The 15,474-nt window shown below is 37.5% G+C and overlaps 1 protein-coding gene across 1 annotated transcript in view; it reads left to right on the plus strand.

Moving 5' to 3' along the window:
- Nucleotides 1-5,518, plus strand: part of slc29a4b (asolute carrier family 29 member 4b) — a 29,980-nt gene extending 24,462 nt beyond the window's left edge. The window contains exon 11 of the mRNA XM_051702802.1: nucleotides 5,309-5,518. Within this exon, the coding sequence (XP_051558762.1) occupies nucleotides 5,309-5,460 (152 nt within the window). The 3' untranslated portion in view covers nucleotides 5,461-5,518. The remainder of the gene's footprint in view (nucleotides 1-5,308) is intronic.
- Nucleotides 5,519-15,474: the final 9,956 nt, after the last annotated feature.

Consider the following 15,474-nt stretch of genomic DNA (forward strand, 5'->3'; position numbering starts at 1 on the left):
ACAACTATATTTTAATAGGAAATTACTGTAGATAGACTGGGTAGTTTCTTAAAGTAATTAATAAAAGTCCTAAATTTACAGAGTTTAACCTGAAAGGTAGTGGTTCTTAATGTATTTTGACATAATCTGATTTTTCACTAATTAATGAACATTTATCAACAATAATATGCTGTAATTTAATTAATTTTGACTGTAAAATCTGCTCTGTATTATTACAGTCTACTGCATGTAATTTTGTGATACTGTTATTTACTGTAATTTGACGGTATCTGTCTGGAAACATTGCTGCTAGTCTTTTTACCATTAAAAATTTTTTTTACAGTGTACGTTCAAGCATAATGCTTTTTCAGTAACTCGAACTAATTGAGCAATAATACAGAAAAACATGCATCACATTTGTTGGTTCTATCTTCCTTTTTTCTAAGGAATGTATGTCTCAGCTGTTCCACAGAACGTGACCAACTTTGTTGAACCGTCGTCAAATTACAGTCAACAAACTGACCATAAGACATAGAAATCAATGTTATCGTGCCTTTGCAAGCCCCATAACTAAAGACATTTTTGGAAAGCTCTGTTTTGAAAATATGATATGTGGTAGGGGAGGATGGGGGAAGATTATTTATTAAAGGTTTTGTTTCTACAGTATATGTTAATGAAGGACACATAATTCATTTGGATTTGTGTGGTAAAAAATAAATAAAAAGCTTTTTTTTTTAATCCATGCATTCGATTTATATTTCAAACATCTTTTCATAACCAACTAAATGAATGTAATTTTTCAATATGAATTCATAGTCTATTGCTATTATGACATTCCTTCAATTAAAAAAAAAATAGGCATCTTTAGATGTATATATTCAAGAATGGAATATATGATATTTTGTCTTTTTAGGTGAACTATCCCAGTAGAGCCATATCACGCTAGACCTATTTTGTTTACTGTTTACATACGAACATATTACATACATGAGCTTGTTCAGATAACAGTCACCAGAAAATGCTTCTGAGGTTTAAATTAGTATTTCGACAGATCCAAAATTCAAATCCTGATAGGTTTAAGATTTGTGTTAAGTTTAGGGTTGGAATTAGGGTTGAGAGTAAGGCGTATGTAAAACAATACAGTACATTGCAGAAACTTGAAGAGATGCCAATTTAAAATGATTTAAACAAGCTAACTCATACATATTTTACCATTTTGACAAATGATTAACAAATTCAATGTGAGACAAGGTCAAAAAATAAATACAGACACTTCAGAGTTTGAGAAGTTACCCATGCATTTCCTACCAGTTAGTTGATGACTGTTGTCGAAAATGTTGCCAACAAATGCAGAAAATACTCTTACATTGGCTTGATTGAGAAATCTGAGTGCAACAATTTAAAGCCAGATTTCTCTGAAACATCTGGGGAAGTATTGGTTTAATGAACCAACGTTTTTTTCCCTGATAGTGTACGTTCTAAAGACGACACCTCAGAGGACAAAGCAGGGGAACTTCAGGGAGAAAATAGCTGTTCATCCTGTATATCACAGTGACCTAAAACCGTATGTTCAACCATAGGTTCTTCAATGGTTCTTTGCAGCACAACCCCTCTTCTTATGACATTAAATTTGTCACTGTATAGGGTTCCTCTGTTTTCTGTATGGTTCTTCACAGTTAAAAAGTTCTGCAATGCTGGTTCTTCAAGTTGATATGTTGGTTTATTCAAAAAAAAGGTTTTCAACATGGACAACCATTGCCTGAAGGTTTATTGTTCTGCCCAGTAGTAAAATACATCTATTTGTATTGTATACATTTTTTTATATTTCTCCTATTTGTTTATGAAAACTGACAATTCTGAACACTTTTCAATTAGATCATGAAAGAGATATACATATAATTTTAACCCCTTAAACTCATTTTTGGGCTGCCGTCTGCAATTTTTCACACTCAATTTTAAAAGCACCATTCACATATACTGTGGATTAATTTTATATATATATACGTATATACAGTATGTGATTATTATATTATATTATATTATTTATTTATTTATTTTTCTTTGTGTGTATGTGCTCATGTGTGACCACAGGGGTGTTTGTTGAGGGTGGGGTTGGGGATGGGGAGGGGTGGTAGTGGGAATTAAATGTTGATTCTGTGTATTTATGTTTTGCTTTTCTGTGTTCGATGTAGGAATCAATAAAAATGTTAATCATAAAAAAAAAAAACATCCAAGCACAGTTCCTTTGATGCCCCGATTAGAGAAGGTGGACAGTAAAATCTGATGGTTGACTGTGTCAAAGGCTGCAGAAAGGTCCAGCAGTATCAGGACGGATGATCTGGATCGAGTTCTCGCCTGTGTCAGCGACTCAGTGACAGACAGCAGGGCAGTCTCAGTGGAGTGTCCAACTTTGAAGCCTGACTGATCGTCATCCAGCAGCTTGTTCTGCGAGAGATAGGCAGAGCTCTGATTGAAAACTGCCCTTTCAAGTGTTTTCGCAATTAATGGGATGAGAGAGACTGGTCTGTAGAGTTCTACTTGTTTGGGGTTAAGTGCAGGTTTTTTAAGCAGCTGGGTTACTTGAGCCTGCTTAAATGTAATGGGAAAAATACCTGTAAGTAGAGATGTGTTAATTATGTGTGTGAGTGCAGGCAGGATGGATGGAGAGATGGCTTGGAGAAGGTGGGAAGGAATGGGGTCAAGGGGACAGGTGGTGGGGTGGTTGGAGAGGAGGAGTTTAGAGACGTCAGTGTCAGTCAGAAGAGAGAGCACAGAGATAGAAGAGCTGCATACAGGAGGTGGGTGTTTGAGAGGGTGTGGTGCTGAGAATTTATTATTAACTGTAACCTTATTGGTAAAAAATGTGGCGAAGACGTCTGCTGTCAGTGAGGTGTCAGGTAGTGGAGGGGGAGGACAGAGGAGTGTGTTGAATGTTCTAAACAAGCTGTTTGTGGTGGTGTTGATCTTGTTCTGATAATAGGAAGTTTTTGCAGATTTAACGTTATCTGAAAAAGATGCAAGCAGAGGCTGATACTTACTCAGATCTGCTGGATCTTTAGCACCGCCATCTCCTTTCAGGCGCCCTGAGGTCAGGCCGATGTTCAAGAAGAATGTCAGAGAGCCAGGGGCTGGGCGGTGTCATACGTGCTGGTCTAGAAGAGAGAGGACAGATGCTGTCTAGACAGGTTGTTAAAGTAGAGCTTAGTGTGTCTGTGGCAGTGTTTATATCCAGGGTGGAAAATACGTTTTGAGAGGGAAGAGATGTAGAGACAGCAGTGGAAAGGCAGGTGGGTGAAATTGAATGGAGGTTACGGCGAAAGGAAACCAAAGGTGGAGTCTGTTTTAATATAGAGAGTCATGTTGAATTGAACAAAGTTGTGATCAGAGACATGATCTTGAGTAACAAGAATATTAGTGGTGGTACAGTTACATGTAAAAAAGAGGTCCAGCTGGTTGCCCGATCTGTGAGTTGCTGTAGCGCTTAGTTTTTCCAAGTCAAACGAGGCCAGAAGAGTATGAAGTTTAATGGCCTGGGACTTGTCTTGGTGTATGTTAAAATCTCCAGGAACCACAAGTGGCCTGCCATCTTCAGGGAAGGAGGATAGTAGGACATTCAGCTCCTCAGTAAAGTTTACCAGCTGACCTGGAGGGTGATAGATGACAACAACATGGATTTTTGTGGGTTGCATTGTAGTAAGAGTATGGAATTCAAAGAAGTATTGTTATTGAGGAGTGAGTGTGGTGAAAATATAAAGTTGTTTGGAATGAGCAAACCTGTTCCCCCACCCCTACCAGTATGTCGAGGGGCGTGAGAGAGTTGTTTGAGAGAGCAGAGGGTGTTGCTGTATACTCTGGACATATCCATGTTTCTGTCAGTGTGAGGATGCTGAGGGCGGACTGTGTGGTGAAGGCTGGAATGAAGTCAGCTTTGCTCACAGCTTACTGGCAGTTCCAGAGTCCGACCGAAAATGATGTGCAAAGTTGCCGTAGGTTATGTGTCCTATGTCTGAATCATGTAAACTGTCTGCAACAGATAACAGGGATGTGCTTGAGGGCATATGTTATGCGTGGTGTAGACATATGGGAATGTATAAGGAAAATAGTCAAACATTTTAAAAAGATCCTTAAGTATTAAGGTGGGAGGCACCTTGTCAGTGTTCTTGCTCGGTGGACCTGCACAGGTAGACTTGCTGGTTTTACACAAGTAGGGCTTCTCACGAGGGCTGCCACTTCTGCTGCCGCTTCCACATCAGCATTCACGTCAAATATATACATGCTGCTATCACATCGTTAAGTGAGAAAAAGCTGTACACGCCTTAATGCTGCTTAGCACAACAAAGTTAGTCACGTGGGTAACCGAAACTAAGGATCACGCAAGATGACAAATGCAGGAACAAACCCAACTTCAGTACACCGTAAACAAATAACACTAAACTTATCAATAAATAATACTCTAAAACAAGTGAAGCACTGTTAAGAGACACACTAAAAACAATGCTTAACACACAGTAAAAAAAACAACTCTAAACCTAGCAGTGAATACCCTAGGACAAGTCAAAACAATGTAGCGCACACACACACACACACACACACACACGCTTAAGCGATGCGAGTTCAACACAGTACAACACAGTAAACAAACAGCACAAGTTTAGCGATGAATACTACTCTAAAACAAAGTGAAACAATGAAATAAACACACACTTACACGCAACTGCAGGCTCCAGTAGATAGATCGCTTCTCCCGAAATGTTACTACAATAAAACAGTGGTAAATTCATAACTTCAGAAGCAATATGATAGGTGTGGGTGAGAAACAGATTAATATTTAAGTCCTTTTTAACTATAAATTCTCCTTGCAGCTCAGTAGGTGGTGATATGCACAAAAAATGTGCCAAAAACAAAAGAAAAAGAATGTGAAAGTGGAGATTTATAGTAAAAAAGGACTTAAATGTTGATCTGTCTCTCACCTACACCCACTCACCTATCACTTCTGAAGACATGGGTTTACTTTTATGCTGCCTTTATGTAATTTTTGGACCTTCAAAGTTCTGGCCACCATTCACTTGCAATGTATTGAGCTAAAGAGCTGATATTTTTCTAGAAATCTTTGTGTTCAGCAGAAGAAAGAAAGTCATACACATCTGGGTTGGTATGAGGTTGATAAATGATGAGAGAATATTCATTTTTGGGAGAAGTGTCCCTTTAAGAAAAAGTCTAAATTTTACATTTATCCTCAACGCTGTCTATGAGAAACAACTGAGATATTAAAGATATCTGGTTTGTGATTTTTCTTTCCCATGGGCAAACAGTTCTCTGTTTTTTACAGGGAACACCATGACTGTATCTTACATGGCTGGACTGATGCTCGGGTCTGCAGTGTCCTACTCAACGTATAGTCTGACCTCACAGGCACACTCTACTCACACTCTCAAACTCAACAGCACACTCACATTACAGAGCTATATGCCTGGACACTGAGTGTTCTCTCATACACTCTTGCACAAATATTTAGTTGACAATTATGTTCGGAAAAATACCAGCAGACCAGAATTTCCATGCTGGTCCAGGCTGGTTTATGCTAGTTTGGTGCTTGTCTTGCTGGTTTATCAGCATGGTCTTTCTTGCTGTTTAAAGATCCCATGAAACCTCTGTCACAGTTTTCTTTCCTGTTTTGACTTTTCTTTTCTAGGGATGAGCATGGTGACCATATGTAATATTTGGTCAGCTGCAAGTGTTCATGAACAGTTATTTGGTTATTCGTTTTGAGTTGGTAATAAATAATGTTTATTGCAATGGATATACACTATATTGCCAAAAGTATTCGCTCATCTGCCTTTAGACGCATATGAACTTAAGTGACATCCCATTCTTAATCCATAGGGTTTAATATGACGTCGGCCCACCCTTTGCAGCTATAACAGCTTCAACTCTTCTGGGAAGGCTTTCCACAAGGTTTAGGAGTGTGTTTATGGGAATTTTTGACCATTCGTCCAGAAGCGCATTTGTGAGGTCAGACACTGATGTTGGACGAGAAGGCCTGGCTCGCAGTCTTCACGCTAATTCATCCCAAAGGTGCTCTATCGGGTTGAGGTCAGGACTCTGTGCAGGCCAGTCAAGTTCTTCCACACCAAACTCGCTCATCCATGTCTTTATGGACCTTGCTTTGTGCACTGGTGTGCAGTCATGTTGGAACAGGAAGGGGCCATCCCCAAACTGTTCCCACAAAGTTGGGAGCATGGAATTGTCCAAAATCTCTTGGTATGCTGAAGCATTCAGAGTTCCTTTCACTGGAACTAAGGGGCCAAGCCCAGCTCCTGAAAAACAACCCCACACCATAATCCCCCTCCACCAAACTTCACAGTTGGCACAATGCAGTCAGACAAGTACTGTTCTCCTGGCAACCGCCAAACCCAGACTCGTCCATCAGATTGCCAGATGGAGAAGCGTGATTCGTCACTCCAGAGAACGCGTCTCCACTGCTCTAGAGTCCAGTGGCGGCGTGCTTTACACCACTGCATCCCACGCTTTGCATTGCACTTGGTGATGTATGGCTTGGATGCAGCTGCTCGGCCATGGAAACCCATTCCATGAAGCTCTCTACGCACTGTTCTTGAGCTAATCTGAAGGCCACATGAACTTTGGAGGTCTGTAGCGATTGACTCTGCAGAAAGTTGGCGACCTCTGTGCACTATGCGCCTCAGCATACGCTGACCCCGCTCTGTCATTTTACGTGGCCTACCACTTCGTGGCCGAGTTGCTGTCATTCCCAATCGCTTCCACTTTGTTATAATACCACTGACAGTTGACTGTGGAATATTTAGTAGCGAGGAAATTTCACGACTGGACTTGTTGCACAGGTGGCATCCTATCACAGTACCACGCTGGAATTCACTGAGCTCCTGAGAGCGGCCCATTCTTTCACAAATGTTTGTAGAAGCAGTCTGCATGCCTAGGTGCTTCATTTTATACACCTGTGGCCATGGAAGTGGAACACCTGAATTCAATTATTTGGATGGGTGAGCGAATACTTTTGGCAATATAGTGTACATCAAAAACTACTCAAAATAGCAGGGAATAAAGTGCTCAGTGAGCTATGAGCCTTAAGCCTAGTGCACACTACATGACACAAGCTCGTCTCCATTGATGTTTTGAGTTGTCGACTGGTCTGCGACGAGAAGTCTGAGATCTCACGACCAACAGTCGTGAAGTGTGCGTCAGTGTCAGAAATTAATTTTTTCCATTAAGGGACAATATTTTCCCTCTTAATTTAATTTTCAGGGGCATTTTTTACCTTTAGGCATGACTTTTCTAATTATACAAAAAATGTCAAACTCATCAATTTAATCTATTTATTAACATAAACTCTCTATTTAAGTAAATATGTCTTGCTATAATATGTATACCTAGGCCTAAAGTAGAATATTAAGAAATATATCAGATGTTGCAGATACATTTTTAATTTTGAGGGCATTTTTATAATTTTTGCCCTAAGCCCTTGTTAATTTCGGACCCTGGTGTGCACGCATCTGCGACACGGCTCGACTAGTCGCAGACGGTATAACAGATTTCAAACCAGCTTGATATCTAGATGTCTTGTCGTCAGGTGTGTGTACGAGCGAGAGACCGACAATGAGCCACAGTCAATTAAATATAGAGAGAACGCAAGAAAAAAGCAATGTATAGGGAAGCAGGAGAAATTATCAGAAAATAAAATAAAACATCACCCATGTCTCCATAGCCACTCTTTTTTTATTTTCAGCTGTTTTTGTTTTTCTTTCATGCAAATCAGTGCAAAAATAGGCGAAAGCCTTTTTTTCATGTTTGTTGACGTGATCATCAGTAAACTGTGCGCGAGTTTGTGAATGAATTTCATTATTGTAATTTTAAGATGAGTTTTGTGCGATTCGTTTGAAAAAGGACAACGCTAAAGAAAGCTGTAACCAACATGATCGCACGGAAGTCGGCATGTTGTTTCCGAGAGTTCCAGTATCTTAGGATCAGCTGCATTATGCCGACTCACCGACAAGCATCATCTCCTATCAGTCATTTTTGCGTCAGCTCCAGAATGTTTACCTTCCCCTGTGGCACAACCGGAGTGTACAGTTTATAAGACATGCATTCGTCTTCGTCTGCACAGCTGAAAACAACCCGCTTTTGGTGCCTCTCCATGGACATTTCACCTGGAAAATGGAGCACTACGCTTACCGCTTTGGCCACTGGGGGTAGTGTTTCACATTTCAGACCAAACCAATTTCAGCTAAAGAAAAGTCAACCTACTGTTTCTGATTTCACTGTGAGATCAGTCTGCTGCAACAGGTCCAAACTGTTGAGATTTGTTGACTTTAAACACATTTAGACATTGGGCTCATAGTGCCACAGCGGAGCACCACCTAATAAAACAATAGTTTAATCTTTGCCATTTACGTGCGGATTTAAAGTGAAATAAACATTCGATTGGAATACCGTATACATGTACATGCACAAGAAATTCATGAAATGTTTCAGTGTGTCTGATATCAACATGCAGGGTCACAGATATGAGAAGCATGCATATTAGAAGGTCAGTTACGGGTACTGCACTACAATAACTCAAAGAATTCTTCTCTAAATGTCATATTTGCTAATAATTAAGACAACCTGTGCGTCGGTTTTTAGTGCTTTCTTTTTCTGCTTTTAAGTTTTTATGCATTATTATCATTCAATAATACATAGACGTAATGATTGACGTATGTCCTCATGAAATCAGAGACTCTCCCCTCGAAATCCGAACACAAGTGGTCAAAAGAGACCAGATTTAACGGTGATGTGTTTTGCTTGTAGACTTGTAATCGGATCACCCAAAACTCATCTTAATATCAATGTACACATGGCCAGTCAGGGATGAATGGTTGTGTAGTTGATACACCCAGTCTGCGATCAGTCGTGAAGTGTGCATACCAGCACGATGGAAAACAAGACTGTGAGTTGCAGTGACTGTGTTTTAATTTACGACCCCCACTTTGCATATTTCAACAAAGGTTGGTTAAGGGATAGTTTCACTATTGGCAGAAGTCTACTCCACTTCAAAGCTTACTGTGGCTAAGAACCAACCACTTAGACACTTCACTGATATTCATTGTTTTATGTGATATTTAGGGACAGGTAAATCTTAAAGTGTAACCCTGAGAGCAAAGCAGATATTACGAGAAGGATATAGCTGCAGGCAGAGCTCCAAAAAGACAAAAAAAAAGAGAAAAAAACGGCCAGCAAAGATATAGGGAGCCCCTAACTTATCCCTTTCCCTAACCATGTGTGGAGGTGACGCCCCCTTTTGGACTAACCCCGCCACCTCTGGAGTAACCCCACCCACTTTTGGAGATTCCGCCCCAATTTGGACATCTTTAGCCTGCAGCTATACCTTCTTGGATATTACAGGTGTGCTCAAGGTTATCTTGCTTACTTGCTACTAACAAAACTCTGAATATCTTTTAAACTGTGCTGTCAGTCGATTACAAATTTTAATAGCGATTAATCGCATAATTTTTGCAGCTATTCGCGATTAATCGCATTTTTTCAAAAGTGCTTAAATTTGACTATACACCTCTTTTCTTGTCAAAATGTATTTATTTCCATCTTAGGAAGAAAACAAAACAATATGTATCAATTTATCGCTTTATTAACATTTTACAAACAAAGCCTTCCACAATATAAACATAGAAACGTACTACAATAGCACCAATTCAAGTAACATTAAACGTTTCCCGAAGTCTAAGTGGGAGTTTGACTAATTGAAAGATCTAGTCCCCACATAGGTTACATTTTCATTGCAATGGACATTAAATCTCTTAAACTCTCAACATCCACTGTCAGGGCTGCAACACCAGCATCAAGCGCCACTTTGAACTCACTTTGAGCCTTAATAATGCTGAAAAATACTTGATTTCTGTCATAAGTCCCATCTGGTCTTGTTTTGTACATCAAATAGCGCTAAGAGCTCCTTTTAACATTTTATCACTGACAGGGAAGTCCTGTCAGAGATTATTTTATTTAACCTAACTGGCTCTATCAAAGTAGAGGGCGTAACGGTCAACTCTAGCGTGTTAAGACAGTTCTGTCCATATAATGTCTATGAGGCCGCCGCGTATGTTACGCTTGTATGCTAATTTGGTAGAAGGGCTCTGGTGCTGTGGCGTGTGCATCAGTGTAATGACTCCGGGCGGACACATTACAAAGCTTCCGCCCTTCACACCAGTGTTTATGCTGTATAGCTTCTGGGAACGTGACGTCAGCAACGCAATGCATGTTGGGACTTTAGGACACGGAAGCTATGGTGGATACTGTGTTGTATTGGAAATAGACGGTATAGTTTGTATTGTACAGATAAAAATACCTAACAATGGTGAATGCTTGTTGTGTAATTAACTGCCATAATCGCACTCACGACCGCCATGGAAACCGTATTTCAAATGGAGTGCGATTGATCTTCGTTCGGTCCATTATTGTTTTTTGGTTTTTCTGTTTATTATCGCTGTGTACTAATATCTTATAACTGATCAGCGTGTCCTAAAACATGGCGGCAACTACCCAGAATGCAATGCGTAGGGGCGTAGTTTCCCAAGCTCTATAAACGATAAATGCGACAGCTCTACTTTTAATATTTGATGCCACAAAACTCTTAAACTGTGCTAAATACTTTAAAATGCAGTTCTTCAGAAGTTCCTCAGAAGTTCTCATTGAGCATGTTTACAGGCACACCAATAAACGTATTAGCTTATTCAAAAATAAGTATATTCGAAAAACTCTGACAACGCAAGAAAACGCCGTTCACATGAAACTTGCAATCATGCGCACAACACTTGTGCTTTGGCGCTTGTGTGTGAGATGTACATTAAAGTCCAACTCGTGTCATTTCCGATCCTCTCCCCCTCCTCTGCCCATCATTTCATATCTTCTGTACTGCCTCTGTTAATAAAAGTGGCAACAACAACAACAACAACAACAAAAAATAACAAATAAAAACTGCACTTGCCATTTAAATATTAAGTTGCCATTTTCTGACATTTTTTGAGACTCTTATTGAGTTTACACATACCTGACATATGTGGTTGCAGTTTAAGAGACCAGTTCAATCCAATAAAATACAATCCATACATTTACAAGAGAATTAGTTTTACCCACAATCCCAATTCAGTTAATGCATTAGGTATCATGAACTAACTATGAACAATATATTTTTACAGCATTAATTAATCTTTGTTTATGATAGTTAATAAAAATACAATTGTTTGTTGTTAGTTTATGTTCATTCATAGGGCATTAACTAATATTAATAAATACAACATTTGATTTTAAAAATGTATTTATGTTGTAATTAACATTAACCAAGATTAGTAAATGCTGTAAAAGTATTGTTCATTGTTAGTTAATGTTAACTAATGTTGATAACTAATGTTCACAAATTGAACCCTACTATAAAGTGCTACCCAATCAGTTCAAGGATTGTACTAACTCAGAACAAAGAAACTCACAATTACAACCATTATAAGCAGCTTTATTTATTTCTTCTAATACTGTACATGACAAGCTAAAAACTAGAAAACATTCAGAACCTCTCTAAAAAAAATGGAGCTCTTCCAAAGACACATTTCACTGGAGTAATATTCGATAAAACTGTTGCATGCTGTCAATTACCACAGAAAATAATTCAGAAACATTTTCCATGATATACGCAGTATATGGGTTCTCATCCCACAGGAATTAATCACGTTCACATAATCAATGATGAGCGTGATTCAGAGGTTGCATTTTCCATCTCTTTTCCATCTGTTTTGGCAGCACCACAGAGCCACAGTGTTTACACTTTTCATGTAAATCATTCAATGAATAGTATACTTATAGTCGTCTCTTCATATTAAGCTGGGATAGGAAAATATATACAGTTTGCAAACGTTTTAGGCACTTAAGATGTTTCACAAAAACATTTGTATTAAGATGGTTATTTATATCTTCAGCTTTAGTGTGTCAATAGGAAAAATACATTTTATACTCACAAACATTACTTTTGCAAATAGAAAAGATTAGAATAGAAGAACAGGGAGCCCTGCAACAGACCATGGCCCCCAGAAAGCCCCCCACTGAACATCTAGTCAGTCTGAGACAGCCGAAATAGATAGAAGAACTGTGGCGAATTCTCCAGTAAGTTTGGAACATCCTATCTGCCAACAACCAAGAAAAACTGTGTCCAGGTGTATCTAGGAGAATTGGTGCTGTTTTAAAGGCAAAGGTGGTCACACCGAATATTAATTTAGCTTTTTTATGTTTACTGGACTTTGTATGATGTTAATTGATAAATGAAAACTATTTATGTCATTATTTTTGAAGACATATATCACTATGCAACATTTTTCACAAGCGCCTACAACTTTTGCACAGTACTGTACATACTGTATATATGTATTACACACATCATAAAATAAAAAACACAGGACACACATAAGCTTTAAGACCAGATACTTAACTAATATAACTAAATATTCAAGGTCATCTGTGAAAACTCAATTAGCTTCTTTTACACTCAATAAGCCTCTTTTTTTCTGCTTAGACTTTGACATTTTTTGTATGGTGTAAGGAAAATGATCCTAATGCTTGTTAAACAACTTGAAAGGCATACGATATTGATGAGTCAACTCCTCCTCGATTTGACCTAGTGTCATATTCACTAAAGGAAAATTACAATTGTCCCCAATAAATCCTCTCCAGCTTTTACATTGGCCAGATTTGTCAATGCAACAGTAAGCAGTCCAAAATACCCTTGGCACAGTCACTCTACCATTTATTTTTCTATCCCCTGGCACCGCCCCTGTAACGATATAGGCTTTGTATGGTGCTGGACACTCTGAAGTCAAAATTTCTGCCACCTTCTTTTCTGTTTTCCTCCACTGACCCTGGTTAAAAGAGCACTGTTGTGGGGCAGCATTGGTAAGGGTGAAGGTGGCAGCAACAAATTCCTCTGAATTTGCATGACAGACTGGTGCCAGGTGTCCTCTATGGTAGCCAGAGTTCTTGTAATCGCTTTTGAGAGCTTGGTTGCATCCATATTGTCCCTCACTCTCCAATGCCATGTTTTGTCCTTTTGTTTCATCATCAAGCTGCAATATTAGTGAGAAAATGAGAAATTTAAATAAATATCTCAAGAAAATTTCACAACAAGAGTTTCACAGAATTTCACAGCAAAACATTGTACTATTCTTTTAAACATTATTTATAATACACAAATGATTCAGTTAATATTTACAATATGTTTGAGAACTATTTAACAAGCAATTCAGACAAATAGAGAGTTATATTCTTACTTGAGGTTCAATGCACCATTTCTTTTCTTTTCTAGGGCACCTGTTCCTTTCAAACTTGTAGGCTGAGTACACAGGAATCTTGTTCTCAGTGTCATAAAGTGTGGCATAGTGAAATTGACCTTTGAAAGATTGGCAGATCTGTTTGTACTGTGGTCCAAAAAGTATTGTTGGTGAATTTCCATTAGCAAAAAATTGACCACATGCCTTCTGAAAATCAGTCACAACTTTAGTCAAGCCACCCGAGATAAACGACAGTATCAGCACAGGGTGAAGCAGCATCATGATGAAGTGGATTGTGAGATGATGAATTTACTGCAAGTACAAGAACCGATTCCAATTAAGATTCATTCTTGGTAACAAGTGTGTAATAAAAAGATATTGCACATATAAGTCAGATAAAAAATTATTTAACATTTGAAATTATTTAAAACATGCACAAGAAATTAAAATGACTATATAATTGCAAAACAGCTATTATTATCCACATGAACAAAATACAGTATAATGGAGACTCGGGCTCAATATTTCTCTGAATATTTCAAAAGTCTCAAATATTAATATGAAAACAGTTTTTTTATGATTTGTCAAACAGTAACCAAACAAAAATGTGTTTAAATAACTATAAACATACACAGAAGGCAAAATATTACTTAATACTTTACACATTTTTTACCTACAGTACATTGTTTCTATAATACATAGATATAATTCATACATGCTCACATTTATATTTTAAAAGTTTCATACAGTGTAATGGGCCGCACAGTATGAAAAGGTGTGAAAGTATGAGACATGACAGAATATATACAAATATCCTACTTAGTTGCAACGTATATAATTCTCATTCCATACTTTATTCATACAGGTAATAATAAGCAAGTGTTGTTGTATGGCAGTATAAAATATGCATCTTACCTGCAACAATCACACTGTGTTTGTGTCTTTTAGTGGTCACTCTGTCCTTCTTCACCATGGTCCACTTACTCAGATCCCCTCTTTATATGAACTACTTTCAAGCAAATCCATTTTGCAATAAGTCGTTGAGCAATAATACTGTAAAAAATGCATCACATAAGTCGGTTCTATCTTCCTTTTTTTAAGTAATTTGTCATTGGTAAATACACTGTAAAAATGTCTGGTAACTTTAAAAAAAAAAGAGCTTTATGTGGCAACATTTTAATGAACTGGTTTTATTTATTATATAAATAAATAATTTACATCAACAATTTATGTGTCAGATAAATAGATCCATGAGGAAACAAGTGTAGTGATCTGTGAATTTATATTATGTTAGATATTAAAAGGTTTTGTGTCTGTATGTTAATGGGGGATTTGTGGACACATAATTCATTTCGAATTTTGGGGTAAAAACTATTGTATTTGTTTTGAAGAAAAACGTTTTGAAGTGGAAAATATTAAATAATAATTCCATGAATTTGACGTACATTTCCAACATCTTCATTATTCATAAACTATAGGCTAAATGAGCGTTTTTATTCCAAATACTGGAATACTGATGTATCTTTTTTACTTGGAATCTATTGTTTGATTTGTCTGAAATCAAACAGTTTAAATCATACAAATGCATAATTTTAAATAGAATATTTATTCTACATTACTGACATATTTAAAAAATAAAAATAGTAAAAATGAAATAATACTGGTCACATACAAGGGTGCTTCCATATAAATTTGTGCATTTATCAGAAGTGCCAGATTTGAATATCCTCCTCATTTTTTCCATTTGGTATCATTAGTAAATGCGTTAGGTATCATGAACCAAAAATGAACAATACTTTTACAGCACTTACTAATATTGATTAATGTCAATTACAAGATATACTAATAAATTTTTTTTTAATTCCGTTAATGTTAACATAACATTAACAATGATTAAAAAATATTATGAAAATGTATTGTTCAATGTTAGTTCATGATAATTAATGCATTTACTAATGATAACAAATAGAAACTTATTGTAAAGTGTTACAGGTATATGAACACCCTAGGCTTTTCAGTGATAACAAATTTTGGGGTCTGACATCACAATCCAACATATATATATATATATATATATATATAGACAAATACAAATCTGTTATATACAGATGCAAGGGAATGTATGGCAGAAGAGGTAGGGTATGGTGGATGAATATAAATA

This window comes from Myxocyprinus asiaticus, chromosome 7 (genome assembly GCF_019703515.2).
Source record: "Myxocyprinus asiaticus isolate MX2 ecotype Aquarium Trade chromosome 7, UBuf_Myxa_2, whole genome shotgun sequence".
Lineage (NCBI taxonomy): Eukaryota > Metazoa > Chordata > Actinopteri > Cypriniformes > Catostomidae > Myxocyprinus > Myxocyprinus asiaticus.